This window comes from Cnephaeus nilssonii (assembly GCF_951640355.1).
Source record: "Cnephaeus nilssonii genome assembly, chromosome: 12".
Lineage (NCBI taxonomy): Eukaryota > Metazoa > Chordata > Mammalia > Chiroptera > Vespertilionidae > Cnephaeus > Cnephaeus nilssonii.
The window spans coordinates 61,516,249-61,532,736 of NC_137083.1; the positions used below are offsets into that span (position 1 = coordinate 61,516,249).

General features: G+C 42.6%; 1 protein-coding gene across 2 annotated transcripts in view; it reads left to right on the forward strand.

Annotated features, from left to right (window-relative positions):
• The first annotated feature begins 6,142 nt into the window (after window positions 1-6,142).
• The window catches only part of UBE2H (ubiquitin conjugating enzyme E2 H), a 111,193-nt gene continuing 100,847 nt past the window's right edge, over window positions 6,143-16,488 (forward strand). For both annotated transcript variants that reach the window (XM_079786436.1, XM_079786435.1), the window contains exon 1: window positions 6,143-6,646. In XM_079786436.1, coding sequence (XP_079642562.1) covers window positions 6,594-6,646 — 53 coding nt within the window. In that variant the 5' untranslated portion in view covers window positions 6,143-6,593. The remainder of the gene's footprint in view (window positions 6,647-16,488) is intronic.

Below are 16,488 nucleotides of genomic sequence, written 5' to 3' on the forward strand. Positions count from 1 at the left end.
GGCCTGGGAAGCCTGTGATGACTTTGGCTTTAACACAGAGTGAAATGTGTAGTCCTTGGAGGGTTTTGAACAGTGGGGGAGACAAGATCAGATTTATGGTTCAAGAGGATCACTGGCTTCTATCTGAGTAAATCAAGGGTTGAAGAGATGAGGCCAGTTGGGAAGCAACTGTAATAATAATGATGGTTTGGTAGAGGTGATGGGATAAAGATTCTGGATATATTTGATAGGAGAGCCAACAGGATTCCCTGATAGATTACATGCAGGGTAGTAGAGAAAGAGAGGGTCAAGGATTGTAGTCCCAGGCCTTTGGCCTGAGCAGCTGAATGTACTGACATTGACATGTTTGACTATTCTTAACTTTAGAAATGGTAATCTCATATATTTCAACTTAATAGATGCCATTTACTGAGATGGGTAAAACTATGTGAGGAAGAGGTAGAGAGGTTGTCAGAAGTTTATTTATGGACTTGAGGGAATGTCTAATAGGCAGCTGTACGTATGTGTCTGGAGTTCAGGGGCAAGGCCCCAATCAGAAAGGTACATTAGGGGGTCAGAGTGTAGATGGCAGTTTAAGCTCTGAGACTGGATGAGGTCACCTAGGATTTAAATGTAGATAAAGAAGAACAGAGGCCTGAGGACTAAGCCTGGGGCTTCCGGCATTTCCAGATCAGGGAGATGAGGAAGCAGCAAAAGAAACACAGGTGGCCATGCCTGGCAAAACAAGGGCTCCACACAGGGGAGTTGGCCCAGGTGAGGGCTCCTGCATGTAGGCGTGAGTAATTTCTAACCTTGCACCTTCTTTGAGCCTCGGCATTGGAAAGTAAGTCGTGTGTGTGTGTGTGTGTGTGTGTGTGTGTGTGTGTGTGTAGAGGGGACGTGATAATATCTTATATATGACTAGCATTTGAGAGGTTGAAACATCTCTTTTATTTGACCTAGGCAAGGGGAGTGTAGGTGCCTAAACTGAGGCACAAAGGTTAGGTAACTTGCCCAAATTACAGGTACACCTCATTTCATTGCGCTTTGCTTTATTGTGCTTCATAGATGTAGCTTTTTAAAACAAAATCCTCAGTCAAGGAGTGAGGATATTTTATCCATTGATTCTAGAGAGAGTGGATGGGAGGGGGCTGGGGAGAGAGAGAGAAACATTGATGTGACAGAGACACATTGATTGGTTGCCCCCCCCCCCCTCCTGCATACACACACATGCACACGCACATGCACACGCGCACGCACAAGCCATGACCAGGGGCAGGGGGTCAGACCTACAACCCAAGTACATGCCCTTGACCAGGAATCGAACCCAAGACCCTCAGGTACACAGGCTGGTGCTCTAACCACTGAACCACGCCTGCCAGGGTGGATGTTGCATTTTTTACAAATGAAAGGCAAGACGCTCCAGCAGCAAAAAAGATGACAGCTAACTTTATTGTGATCCTCCCTTTATGGCAGGGGTCTGGAACCCAACTCACATTATCTCCGAGGTTTGCCTGTACATCAGTAATAGGTAGCTGACTGGGGACTGGAAGGAGTCTTCTGTCTCTAAGTTTCAAGCTCTTTGGGGGTTGAATCATGCTGCTTTGGTGTTGGTGTCTGCCCCAGGAACCTGCTGCAGGGGTAGCAAACAAAGACATGTGGAAATGACAGCGAAGCTAGAGATGAAATCTTTGCATCCTTGCTGCTGTGTGGCCTTCATGTTTCCGGCTCCCAAGGACTGCTTCTGTAGGAACAGATTGTAGCAGGGTTACATGGAGACAACTTGAAATGAGTTTTCAGCTTTTATTTCTATAGCAGTGAGGAAACTGCTGATATTATTGCCCATAGAGGGTTCTGGACCCGTGATGTTAGGTGCCAAGAATGCCAGCTCAGATGAACCTAGTTCCCACTAGAAATGATCAAATGGAAGCAGAAGGCCTCATTTGGGGGACTTTCACGTGGGGTGGGGACAGTGCCATTGGGTTAACAGGTCCCCTCAGAGATAGCAGCTTCTGGGCTGGGCTCTTCCACTCCACAAATGATTGGTTTCATCTTACTCCCTCTTCGCGTCTTGCTCAAAGCGTTACATTTGCTCCAAACTTCTTTTCTTGCCTTTAAGAAGCTGCTCCTGAGATCGGAGGCTCTGCGGGTCAAGCTTGGCCCTGCCCTGGGGAGAGATAAACAGGCCCGAATATGTTTCCCAGATTGCAACACTGGTGAGTCAGGCAGGGCCGGACAGCTGCTCCCTCACTGTGCCCCTGGTTGTTCCTGATAAGGAAGAACATGGCTCATGCCAGCATGCAGCCATGTGTGCGCACACATATAAACAGACACTCCCAGGCCCCAGTGTTGTTTTAGAGTAAATTGTTGACATTCTGAATGGATGAACACTGGGGAAAAAGGTGAGCACACACTTACTCTGCTCAAGGTAAGCTCCAGGTTTCATAAGCCCCAAACAAGTAAAACCATTTGGTGTCATTTGGCACCATTTGGAGCCATCTCTTGAACCTACCTGGTCAAGGGCAGGGTTCAGCAGTCCTCACACTCTGGGAAGAGGAGGGGACGGAGGCGGGGTGGGGAGTCAGAAGAGGGAAGATGGATTTATGAAGGAGCAAATGGCAGAAGGCCCAGAGAGAAAAAGGCATATCATAAAAATGTGAACATATCTTCAAAAAGAGGAGAAATTGACCCTATGACATCCTTTAAAAATACCCCCCAAAATGTGAATGCCATTTTCCTTAAAAAAAAAATACAGTGTATAAGGAATGGGGCAAATGGGAGGGGGGGTTGATATTAATAATACAATAATACCGCCACCAATATTATATTACACCTTGTAATGAACACTTCATGTTAACTTTATGAAAAGCAATTTATAGTTTACAAGGGGCTTTTTGATTTCCTCCATCAGCCCACTCAAGTTATGAACCACATTTTACAGATGAGAAAATTGAGGCTCCAGGAGGATATATGCAATTAACTGAGGCATAATTAAGAGCCGGGGAGGGACAGGTTTGTCCTAAGTAACCCAGAGCTACAATGCTTATTAACACACTAGGAAGGGTGATTCATTTTTCAGTGACTGCTCAGAGCGCTAAATCTCCATTGCATTTCTAGGCAGAGTGACCCTAACTTCTCCAGTGTTGTCCAAAACAAGTTCCCCCAACTAACAGTCCTTTGATTGGTTTTGCTTGATGCTTGGATCACAGCAGCATAGCATCTGTGAAGAGTAAAGCAGCAGGGGAAATTTCTAGATCCACCCCATGCCCTTCTTTCTCAGTGTCCCATCCTTGACCAATTCTTTCTGTTCTGGAAACAACACCTGTGGGCCCCTAAGCTTGCCATCTTGCTCTCCGGTGGAGAAGAAACATCCTTATTTGCATAGGACATTATGGAAGCACAGGCCCCACCTTGACGAGTCAGACAGGTGTTTTGAAAATGCTAGTGCCTAAAGCAGTGGTTCTCAAACTTTGGCCTGCATCAGAATCATCTGTAGAGCTTGTTAAAGACATGGATGTCCAAGCCCCACCTAGACCTTCTGAATCAGAATCCCAGGGGTGGCGCCTGGTCACTTGTGAACTTCGCAAGCTCCCCAGGCGATTCTGAAGTACACCAAAGCTGGAGAAGCCTGGTCTCAGCACGGGAGTGGGAGTTATAGGTGAAGGAGAGTGGGGAGCCATGCTGGGAGAGGAGGCAGCAGCAACAGGAGCCTGAAGAACCTAGAGGACAGTCAGGAACAATTTTCTGCTCCATCCTTATCTTCCTTTAACAAAGAGGTCATATAAAGGCTTAGAAATCCCTTCATTCAGGCATGTCCTTCTTCTGACAGAATTACCGTGTGCAGTACGGGTGATGAATGCACCACTTTTAGAAGCAGTTAAAATAGCCCATATTTTTCAGAAAGTAGAATAGAAAGTACTAGGGGCTGGGGGGAGTGAGGAATGAATGAGGAGTTACTGCTTAATCGGTACAGAGTTTCTGTTTGGGGATGATAAAAGGAGTTCTGGAAATGAGTGGTAGTGATGGTTGCACATCATAGTGTATGTGTTTAATACTACTGAACTGTACACTTCAAAATTGTTAGAATGGCCCTAGCTGGTTTGGCTCAGTGAATAGAGCATCAGCCTGTGGACTGAAGGGTCCCAGGTTCGATTCAGGTCAAGGAAGGGCACATGCCCGGGTTGCAGGCTTGATCTCCAGTGGGGGACGTGAAGGAGGCAGCCAATCAAGTATTCTCTCTCATCATTGATGTTTCTATCTCTCTCTCTCTCTCCCTCTCCCTTCCTCTCTAAAATCAATAAAGATATATTAAAAAACTACAAAAATACAAAAATACAGATTGTTTAAAAAATTGTTAGGATGGCAAATTTTATATTATATATAGTTAGCGCGCGCGCGCGCGCACACACACACACACACAAATTAGCCAGTCTTTTTGAGGGATGTAATGACAAGAGCAAACAACATTCAATTTTAGCTGATTGCTGCTGCATCAGATGCGTGTATGTGTGTGTGTGTGCATGTGTGTGAGGTTAGTAAGGGGACTGATAAAATAAAAATGGTTCATAGAGCCCTAGCTGGTTTGGCTTAGTGGATAGAGTGTTGGCCTGCCGACTGAAGGGTCCAGGGTTCGTTTTCGGTCAAGGGGACAGCTCCTCGGTTGCAGGCTCCTCCCTGGCCCCGGGCCCTGGTCAGGGCTCTTACAGGAGGCAACCAATCAATATGTTTCTCTCACATCGATATTTCTCTCTGTCTTTTCCTCTCTCTTCCACTCTCTCTAAAATATATATATATATATATATATATATATATATATATATATATATATATATATGGAAAAATATCCTCGGGTGAGGATTTAAAAAAATGGATTCATAGATAAAAAAATTTTGAAAATTGCTGGCAGTGGTGGAAAGAAAGAGAGAGAGGGAGAGAGATGCCTAGAGCACTCTTTCCTGCCCCCTTTGCTTGGTTCACGCCTGGATTCCATATCACTTAATCACTTTTTTGGAGTGCCTTGAAGTGTCTCTCACACTTCATTGAGTATAAAAATCACCTGTAGATCTTGTTAAGCTGCATATTTTAATTCAGTAGGTCTGAGGTAAAGTTCTAGTCTGCATTTCTTTTCATTTATTGATTTGAGAGAGGAAATAACCATTCAATGTGAGAGGGAAACATCGATCGGTTGCTTTCTAAGCATACCCCAACTGGGGATTGAACACACACACAGTCCAGGTATGTACCTGGCCAGCTGGGAATTGAAACCACAACCTTAGCATATGAGGATGATGCTCTAACGGTTAGAGTCTAACCAGCTGAGCTCCAGGGCCTGGGCCGCCAGCTTGCATTTCTAACAAGTTCCAGGTGATGCTGACACTAGATCCACAGACCATATTGGGAGGGTTGTGTAAACTTAGTCATTCTTAGTTTGCCATGATATCCTTATGTCCAGCAGAGTAATTAGTACACAGTAGGTGCTCAATAAATATTGAATGAATGACAGAGTACTAGTGTTGGTGGAGGAGTTTGGAGAGCAGACTATCTTTGTCCTGAACTACAGCATATTTAAGGTATTCCTGTTTCTATCAGTTATTACCTCATACTCTGTGGAGTAAGGATGTGAGTACTGAACTATTTTTGGCTTTGTCACCTTGGTGCCTCAAATCTAATCCTTAAAATAGTGATTCTATACACATGGAGGGTAATGAACCCTGGCCTGCAAGCTCTCAGGAATCCTTGCTATAGTCCACAATCTCAGCAAACAAATTCTCTCCATCCAAGGAGGGAGCAGAGTGCAGGGAACCTGCTGGTGTGGTAATTTTCCAGATTTTGGTGCCTGAGTAATTGCCATCTTGGCCTCCTTAAATCAAATAAACAGACTTTTTAATAGTGTATGTGAGAAAGGGGTTCATTACCCTAAAACGCATGAATATGGTATTATTGCTATCATTTACTCTTATCGTTTACGATGACGGTAACGACACTGGCAGTTGAGCGATTAAGTGTGTGAGGAAGTAGGGGGAGGGGGCAGAGGGCTGTGAAGGCAGGAGAAAGAGAAACTACATCTCCCAGAATCCCCCAAGGAAGTCCACGTTGCGGCGGCGGCCCACCCCTTTCGCCCGCGGGACCGCCCCCACCGATGACGTCACAGAGGTGACGTCACGGCGCCCAGAGCGAGGCTGGGGTAGAGAGGCCGACAGAGCTGGAGTCGTCTGCTGGTCTTGGAGGCTGCTAGGGAGCCAGCGAGAGGGCGAGCGGCGAGCAGGCGAGAGAGCTAGAGCAGGCAGGAGGGAGCGTCGCGCGGCGAAGCGTCGCGCCGGGGCCGGGCCGGGCCGGGCCGCGGCGGAACCACAGCCGGAGAGGAGCAGCCCGAGCCGGGCGCCGCGGGGTCCCCACCCCCACTCGGCCGGACAGTGCCCGGTGTTCCCCCGTGCGGGGGGCGCGGCGGCGGCTGACTGGACCCGACAGGACCGCGGGGGTGTTGCCACCTCCACCGAGGAGCCGGCGCGGCCGCGGGCTCCTCAGAGCCGGGGCCCGGGGCCCGTGACAGACGGCGGGGGAAGGAAGAGAGGCGGCGGCGGCGGCGCAGGCGACGGGGAGGCAGCGGCGACACCATGTCATCCCCCAGTCCGGGCAAGAGGCGGATGGACACGGATGTAGTCAAGCTGTATCCTTCGTGGAGGGGGGGATTCGGGCTGTAGGCAGCGGGCGGTGTGGCGATGCCTAGGGCACCCCCGAAACCCAACAAGGGCCCTGGGGCACTCCGGGCCACTGTCCGGGCTCGCTCCCTCCCTTCCCTGCCCCCAGTGCCTACGGCGGCTCCTTGGCACCTCCCAGGAACCGAGAGCCTTTTCAGCTCCCCCTTTATCTGCAGAACCCCGAAATGTGCGTTTTTCCTCGCTCTTCCTGCAACCCCCAGTGCCCGTGACTTTGCTCCACGACGTTTGGACTCCCAAGACGGCTTTTTTTTTTTTTTTTTGCAAGCTCGGCTCTCTCTCTTCACCACCAAGCCCACCTTCAGGGTCTTTCCTTTTGCTTGCCCTTGATTTAGGAACTCGAGGTAGAAATTCCCGAGAGTGCAGCCTTTCTCCCTTTCTTGAGATGCCTCCATTCTCTCCACTCACAGTGCTTCTTGAACTGGGGTAACTCAAGTGACCTCCTTTATCCCTAATTCCTTTCTATATTAGGAAGAGAGTAGTCTGCTCATTGCCCCTTCTTGTAAGTGGTAAAGAGCTCTGGGTGTTTTAAATTAGAGACCCCTGTTAATTTCTCTGGTCCCTAGTAGAACCCCACTGTTTTTCTTCACAGTGACAAAGCCTATCCCACCCATGGTTGGATGTGGTGAGGGCCCCCAGGGCCTCCAGCAAGTCACCCTCCATATTGTGGCTATGACAGCTGGGGGGGAGGGAGAGAAAGAGGATCTCCTTGACCAAATAGCCCCAGTACTAGCCACTTAAGCCACCTCCCTCTATGAAGATAAGGTTCTTGGGGAATAATTGCCAAGTGACACCTTTTATTTTCCTGTTCCCCCTCCCTCCAACTTCATCTACTCTGGAGGTAGCAGTGGGAAAGCTGTAGCTGATAAGAGTCCTTCAGGCAGTGGTTTTGGTTGGAGTCCAGACTGATTATTTCATGACAACTAGAGAAAGTCGCGAAGGTTCCTGTGACAAATCGAGAAAATTTTTGAGGGGTAATTTAGAGGTTGGGGGGAGAGGAAATGAGCCCAGTTTTCTGAACAAATCACCGAGGAGAGGGGGGGGAAACAGGGGTGGGAAGTGTTAGTGTGTGAAACAGTTAAAAAGTCCTGTCTCCTGCTGCTTATTCTCTCTCACCCCCATCCCCCCACCATTTCCCCCTGTTGCAGGGTTTTGTTTATATAACTCAAGTTTGGCTAGATTGTTCAGGTGAATTCCTTCTTTTCTTTGTTACTGTTTTTGATTGGACATTTTACCTCGGTGTAGCAATCGATGATTGTTGTCAAATACTAAGTTTTGGAATTCGCTAAAGTTTTAAACAAGTAGTTTTTGCATTTAGTTTTGGAAGCGGGGGATGGGAGGGAAGTTGCCTGGGGAAGAGATTTTCTTTTCATAATCTTTTTCAGGAATAAGAAGGTGTTTATCTCCTCACTTAGGAAAACGTGGCTAGAAATTAGGAACAGATAGACTTCTAAGTTTTAGGGTTTCAAGTTTGGAATTTGGGGGAGGTGGGAGTGGAGATTAGAGAGAGGAGCAAGTAATAAAGTACATATTATGTACCAAACATATTTCCAGGCATAAGTGAGACTCTATGAGCTGTTTGTGGCTCTGATTGAGTTTTGTAAATGTGTGAATGATACCAGTAATGTTGGCTTTTCATAAGGTTTCAGGAAAACTTGTAACTATGGCAGTGTGTACATTTTACACAAAGCAGTTTCGGGTTTGTTTTTTTTTTTTGTTTAGAAACTAGGAAATGACATGGTGGCAGATTCTGAGTTATTTTTATCTTGACTTGAGAGTTACTGTCACACCTAATGTAAATTTCTACCTAATGTTTAATTGGGATGGGGGTGGGTGAGAGAATGCCAGCTGGTTTTGATCAATGTCAGATTCTCAAATTATATACATACATATTTTTAGAAGATTGAGGATAAAGGGTGAGGCCTAACTTGACCTGATGCCTTTTCCATACAGTGCCTTTTGTTCATTTAGTAGTTGTGGCATCTAGAATGATTACCGCATTTAGGAGTCGGGGTGTGGGGGGCGGAGAAGGAGAGGAAAACAGACAAAGAACAGCAGGGTGTCTTTCTTTTTTTCTTCCCCATAAGTGGCTTGTTTCATAGCTTATTTTTAGTAGAAGATGAAGAAAGGCTAAGATGCATTGGCCTTCTGTTCTTTCCCCACCTTCCTCCTTTCTGACAAAAGAAAGCTGAGGCGCTTTAAAATCATAGATCTCTGAGATAGGAGAACCATCTGGGATTTAAAAGGCAGAGGTTATCTTTGTTTTGTGTTTATTATTTTCTGGGCTAACATAGTTTGGAAGTTAAATTTTTCGTTATTTCCTTTTGTGTGTGTATGTGTCTTGTGGGGTTGAATGATTTTGTGGCCTCCTTTCTCTGTTGAATTCACATTAGTAGGCCCAAATGGAGCCAACAGTTTTTGAGCATGGTATATTTAGCAAAAAATTTAAGGAAAAAAATTGCCCAACCCACTATGAAAATGAGTATAATTGTGTAAAAGGGCTGGGGGTTGAAAATGAAAGAGGAGAGGAAGTAGAAAAGGTCTGAAGGAATGTACTTGCTTTTTGCCCCTCAGTGTCCCTTGATGATTTCTTTGGTGTGGAGGCTGATAACTGGTTTCATTGCAATCTCCTGTTTCAGCCCATTTTTGGATGTCTCCTGAGTGTAATTATGCCACCACGATTTACAGCCTCGTAGGGAACCTGTATAATAGGAAAGTAGTGGTGTGGGGGTAGGGAGGGAAGAGGATGTGTAACAAATTGGCCACTGCCTTCCACCACCCCGCTAGGAGACACAGATTCTGGTTGTTTATAGAATCGGGGGTTGGTAGGAGAACTGACTCCCAAGTTATGCAGGGAGTGAGTGTTTTGCACCGATTCTGGGCGATTATGTTCTGAAACTCTGACTCATTCATTGTTTCTCTTCTGATCCTTTGCTGAGTGTTGTGCAAACCTCTCCAGGAGCCTAGAAACTGATGTACACACATGACTTTTGGGCCTTGTTAAGAATGTGTCCCAATCAAGAAACTTGCAGTTAGCCCAAATCCTGTGGAATGGTTGTGAATAGTGTGGCCATTTGTCTGCAAAGTCAGGTAGATTAGTAATACTATGCCGTTTCCAGTTTGGCAACCTTTGAGGTTTCCATCTCAAACCCTGCTGGTTATTTAGATTGTCTGAGAACTGGGACTCTGGTGACCTTAAATCGTGATTTGCCCTAAAGGAATATCAGTTTAAATTCTCCCTGGTGGAGGAACAAACAGCTCAGATTACACGGGTTTCCTTCTTGGTGGGGTTAGACGGCTCACCCTGTTGCACAGCCTGGTGATCCTTTTATCTGTGAACCAGTGGCCCCTGCTGAAGGCTGGAGCTGCTTGTTTTGGAAAAGCGTATGCAGGCAAAAGGCCGCAGGCACAGCTCCTCACAGCTCATTGGCTGCTCTGTTACTACCCGGAAAAGGAGGAGGGGTGGAGCTACCACCAAACAGCTGATGGAGTGTGTGGCCAGAAGAGTGTTTACATGCAAAAGAAGTTGGGGCTGGGGAGTTCTTGTGTGTGGTGTTAGAGGATCAAGTGCATTTTCAAGGTTTAAAAGGAATAGAGAAAAATCTGACCTCATAGAGGGAAAGAAATGTTCAAGGTTAAATCAGAAAAGTAAATGTGATAATAATGGGAATTTGGCATACACTGTACTTGTTATTGTGAGATTTTGGAACTTTATAATACCGGTACCAAGAATTTTCAGAGGGAGTGCAGAAATTTAAAATAGGATATGTTGCTACTTTAAGTATACTTAACTGACTCATGCAGAGATTTAAAAGTATGGTAGAAATGTAAACTTCCCCTGCAAAAGTGTTAAGAGTTCTAGAAAGGGGCAGTGACTTACACTAAATTCATTAACAATGTTAGTGAATCCTACAGAATCCTGGCTATCTGCTTTAGGATTCAAAAACTTTTAATAACAGTTCATCCCCTCAAATGTTTGAGTTACCCCCTTGATGCCAGGTTTGATGTAAGGTTGCTGGGGGTTTAGTAAGGAAAAATTCAGTGTGGGTAGTCATGATGCTTCTGTAACTAGTCAAACTTTTTTTTTTTAAGGTTAGCACTGTATATATCACCCTTCTGAATAATTGTATTTAATTTCAGAATTTACTTTTCAAGGAATAGGAAGGTTAAAATGTGAATTTTATGTGATGGGATGTATGGGAATCTGTGTTACTGTTATTTAAAAGATAGATGTTAAAAAATGGAAATAAGAAACATTAAAATGTGTAGTCATATGTCTTGGACATCAACGTTAGTATTTTGCTGTTAATCAGTAGTTATTCTATTCCTAAGTTAGTAATCTTTGTTACTCTTTGATTTGTGCTCAAAGTTTAGACAATTATGTAATATTTTAACTAGCTCCAGTGTCAGTTGGGAACTTGTGTTTTGCCTTTTATTTCCTTTGGCCTCTATTTTAGTGAGATGATGAGGTGGAAGGTAGAACAGTTTAATGGTCTTTAAGCTCAAAGTTAAGGCTTTGGCAACTCCCAGTGTTCTGAATTTGTCTTCTCTGCCTAGATTTTGGTGACAGATGTAACATACTAGTACTTATTTGGGTTAATCAGGTACCTACATGAGTAAGCATTTACAGCTTCACGACATCTGATTCCTGCAGTGAAGTTCTAGTAAATTACATGCAAGCCTAAAAATTCAGCTTTTTTTGGGGAAATCTTTTGCACATGTGACCTGTAAAAGTCCCTTACTCTGTTTGTGTGCATGTGTTAAAAAACCATGGATTTGTTGGTTTCCTCGTGTGTAATTTCCCCAGCACCTTGACCTGCATTTATATATAGTGTTTATAATTTAGTATCTTCTTCAGTCTTAACAGATTTAATGGTTCCAAGAATCATTTGATTTTTAGGTGTATAATTCAGACCTGCAAAATAACTTTTCTTTTTTTTTAGAGAGAGTGGAGGGGAGGAAGGAGAAGGGGAAGAAAAGAGAGAAACATTTATGTGAGACACATGGATTGGTTGCCTCCCTTACTCGCCCTGACTGGGGCCACAGGGTGGGGGATCCAGCCTGCAACTGAGGTACGTGCCCTTGACTGGGAATTGAACCCTCGACCCTTTGGTCTACCAGCCGACGCTCTAACCACTGAGAAACCTGGCCAGGGCACAATAGGTTTCCAACTGTAGACCCACAATGTACATTTTAATAAAATACTTTAATGAAAAAAACTTAGTTGGGTTATACAAGTACTAAAATAATTGAGGAAAATGTAGGTTACAAAAAGGGAAAGAAAATAGTTACCCATAATTCTACCCTTTAGTTAGTGGTTTTCAATTATCTGGAGGTTTGTTAAAATAGGTTGCTGGATCCCGCCCCTGGAGTTGTCCTATTCACTGGTCTAGAGTGTGGCCTGATAACTTGCATTTTTTTTTTTTTTAAAATAGAACATTTTTTTGGTGGGCCGCAGAATTTTATTTATTTATTTTAAAATATATTTTATTGATTTTTCACAGAGAGGAAGAGAGAGGGATAGAGAGTTAGAAACATCGATGAGAGAGAAACATCGATCAGCTGCCTCCTGCACAACCCCCACTGGGGATGTGCCCGCAACCAAGGTACATGCCCTTGACCGGAATCGAACCTGGGACCTTTCAGTCCGAAGGCCGACGCTCTATCCACTGAGCCAAACCGGTTTCGGCATCTTTTTTTTTTTTTTTAAATATATTTTTTATTGATTTTAGAGAGGAAGGGAGAGGGAGAGAGAGATAGAAACATCAATGATGAGAGAGAATCATTGATTGGCTGCCTCCTGCATGCCCCCCACTGGGGATCGAGCCCACAACCTGGACATGTGCCCTTGACTGGAATCGAACGCGGGACCTTTCAGTTTGCAGGCCACGCTCTATCCACTGAGCAAAACCGGCGAGGGCAACTTGCATTTCTAACAAGTTCCTTGCTGCTGTTGCTGCTGGTCTAGAGACCACAATGTAATAACTGTTGTCCTTAAATGTTAACATTATGATGTTTTTTTTGTTTTTTTAATTTAAATGTTGTTTAAAGTGTTAAATAAGTCTCCTTTTTCTCCCATTGACCATTATGATGTTTTTTTCATCAACCTTTATACACACACACACACACACACACACAACCCCACCAGGATATATTTTTCAAACTGTTGCTTATACTGTGTGTGCCATTTTTTGCTTAATATTTCTGCAATTATTTTTCACAGTTAAAAATATCAGACATAATGAATAACTGATATGACATTCATTGGTGTACTTTGTCATTTTTCTGTGATAAATAAGATTGAAATTAACCTTTTGTGCATAAGTCTTTTCCTGTATTTTTGGATTATTTCTATTTTCCAGAAATGGCATTCTATATCAAAGAAGGTAAATATTTGAATTCAAATATTTAATTAAAAATCTTGGGGCCCACATTCAATGGGCTTTCATTTTGTTCTGTTGTGTTTTTGTTGGTGTCATTTCAGCACTGAAGCAGTCAGCCTGATATAGTGATGAAAGATGAGTTCTGATCTCTTTGTTGAAACTTTCATGTTTTTTGTGATAATGGTGATCTTCAAATTAGGGATACTGTTGTACTTCTTTCTTTTTAGTTTTTATTTTATTGATTTTTAGAGAGAGAGAAACATTGATTTGTTGTTCCACTTATTGATAATGATATATTCATTAGTTGATTCTTGTATGTGCCCTGATTGGGGTTCAAATCTGTAACCTTGTATATCAGGATGATGCTCTAACCATCTGAGATACCCGGCTGGGGTTCAAGGTTTCTTGGATTATAAAATCTTAGTTGAGGTAATATAAATAGAAAATTAGATACAGCATGTGACTGGTTCATGTTACCTTAGAAGCAATTGGATTACTACTTATATTAGTGAAAATAAATGTAGTTGTTTCGTTTAAATGGTGCCAGTATAACTTTAGTTATCTGGATAGTGCTTTCAATCAGTTGACTTTATATTACATAGACAATTTCTGAAAGATTAATTTTAAAAGTTAAAGAATGCAGGTTAACATTTCCATTGTAGTGTCTGTAGAAGGTTGATTTGGTAGGAATCATGTTTATAAGAGACCACCAGGTGTTATATTTGTTTTATGGTCTTAGAGCAGTGATGGGCAACCTTTTGAGCTTGGTGTGTCAAACTTCGCCAAAAAACTGAGCATAACTCGGGTAGTGTGTCACGTTGAGGAAAAAACATTATTTCGCAAATGTTTCATCCTCGGCGTGCAGCCGCCTCAGCGGCCGCGTGTCATCAAAAATGGCTACACGTGTCAGTGCTGACACGCGTGTCATAGGTTCGCCATCACTGTCTTAGAGAGTACTGCATCTTTGCTCTTTTGCTAGTTATTTATCTAAATCTGTGAATAAATTAGTAAATCTCCTAATTTAGCAACAAAGCTTTGAAACTACATAACCTTTTTTATTTCACTCCATAGGAAAAGAAACTGGATTTAAAAAAATTATTATTATTAACAAATGGTAACTTATGTATAGCTTTTGGGTCCCACAACTGTCAGCTGGTACAGTCGTCCCCCCCTTATCAGCAGGGTATATGTTCTAAGACTCCCACTGGATGCCTAAAACTGCAGATAGTTCTGAGCCCTACATATACTATGTTTTTGCCTATGCATACATACCCTTACCAGCTTCTCTTTGGCTTATCTGAATTGCCAGCATCACTACTCTTGTGCTTAGGGGCCATTCATTATTAGTAAAATAAGGGTTACTTGAACCCAAGCACTGCAGTACCTTAACAGTAGATCTAATAACCAAGATGGCCACTAAATGACTAATGGGTAGGTAGTGTGGACAGCGGGGATATGCTGGACAAAGGGATGGTTCACACCTGGGGTGGGATGGAGTGTGACTTCGTGAGATTTTGTCATGCTACTCAGAAAGGCATGCTATTTAAAATTTATGAATTGTTTATTTCTAGAATTTTCTGTTTATTATTTTGACCATGAATAACTGAAACTACAGAAAGGGAAACTGCATAAGGAGGTGGGGGGGCGGGGGCGTAACTACTATACTTGGTTAGATCACTAATCCAAACTAAGGCTCCTACAATGAAAGCATACCATGATGTAGGTCTTAGATATTCTTTTTGGTCTTAGATATTTTAGGTTTTTATTACAAATTATGTTTACATTCAAATGGATGAGCATAGGAGGGAAATGCATTTTAAATGCTTGAGGCTTTTTCTGACTAAAGGAGTTTTAGCTCTCTATATTAACTTGGTGGCTGATCTCAATATAGCTTTAGAATATATTTAAGTAAGTATATTAAAATGTAGAACATAGTACATGTTTGATAACAGAATCATTGATCTTGGCAACACAATTTGACATTATTAGCAACTGTTAGTTTTACCAAGTAATTCATTCAATTCGCCATAGCTACCTTCTTGATATAGAGGGAAAAAAAAAAAAAACCCCTGTATTTTGTCTTTCAATTCATTTGTATCCTGAGGGATTAAAAACAAAACTTTTTTTTTTTTTTAAGTCAGATTTGTTTTATGGGTGGAAGGAGGAGAGGAAGTAGACTTTTGAGTGTGTTCTTTAGTCTAATTATCTGGATTGCTGCCCATTTTTTCCTGGCAGTAAAGAAAAGCAGTTCTTGAATGCTGTCTTTGATTATCAAATGACATATATTTAAGTATACCTGTATTGAGTCATTCATGCTTTTGTGAACACATTTGCTTTTATCTTTTTTTCTGTAGGCTCTTAGGTTAGAATAGTTAGGTACCAGATTCTTTCTGTCTTTAATTAATGTGGCTTTCCTTTGAGATTTAGCTAGGAATTTTATAACATGTAAACCATGATACATCAAGAAGACTATTGAAAAAAAAAAAAAGAAGACTATTGGTGGCTTGTAAAGACTATATTTATCCTCTCATATAGTATTTCAAATGTATATGTCTGCTTTCTATTAGTGTTCCTACCTTATATTTTGACTAATTTCTAGAAATCATGCAAGACAGTTAAATTCACTGGGAGGAAAATACGTAAATAAACCTTTAGGGAGAAGATATTTCCAGATCCTTTATAGTATCTTACATGCAAGGTTATTAAAAGTAGTAGTGAAGCCAGGTCCTTTTTTTCTAGGAGTTTGAAAATCAGAGAATACTTGGCTTATTTCACTTTGCAGCTAGGCAATTGTTTATCAAACTCATACTTATTTATGCTAAAAATGAATAGTAGTTTACAACTTTGCTATATACCTCCTGAATGTAAAAATAGGCTGTGCCTTAGATTTGCTTTAATTTTTAGTGAAGTCAGGCACACTGGAACGTGGCACCTGAATTTTGTGTTCTTATATTTTAAAGGTACTGGTCTCTCTTTGTCTATGAAGAATTTGTAAGCTAGTATTATACAGTCTAGTCAATGTTCCTGAGATTCAAAAGCTACTAACTATTTTCTTTTAAGTCCTCAAGGTAGGAAGTCTAGAGGTCTCTATCACCCAGTATCCTCCTGTGCTCTTCAGACAAGGTAAAAGAGAATAGTAGTCCCCTGTCCCTACGGGAGCTCATTCCCGGCATTGAGTTTTGGCCCCTTTGCATCTTGTAATTCAAAGAATGACTAAAAATGTCTGCTTGTGCTTATTCTCTGTTTTTTTGGGGGGTGACCTAGTATATGTATATATATTCAAGCCTTTGAACTGGATTATTTTAATTGACAGAGATGCGTCTTACCTTTTATTTGATTGATGGGAAATAGAACTTGAAATTCTATTTTTTTTAAAATATATTTTATTGATTCTTTACAGAGAGGAAGAG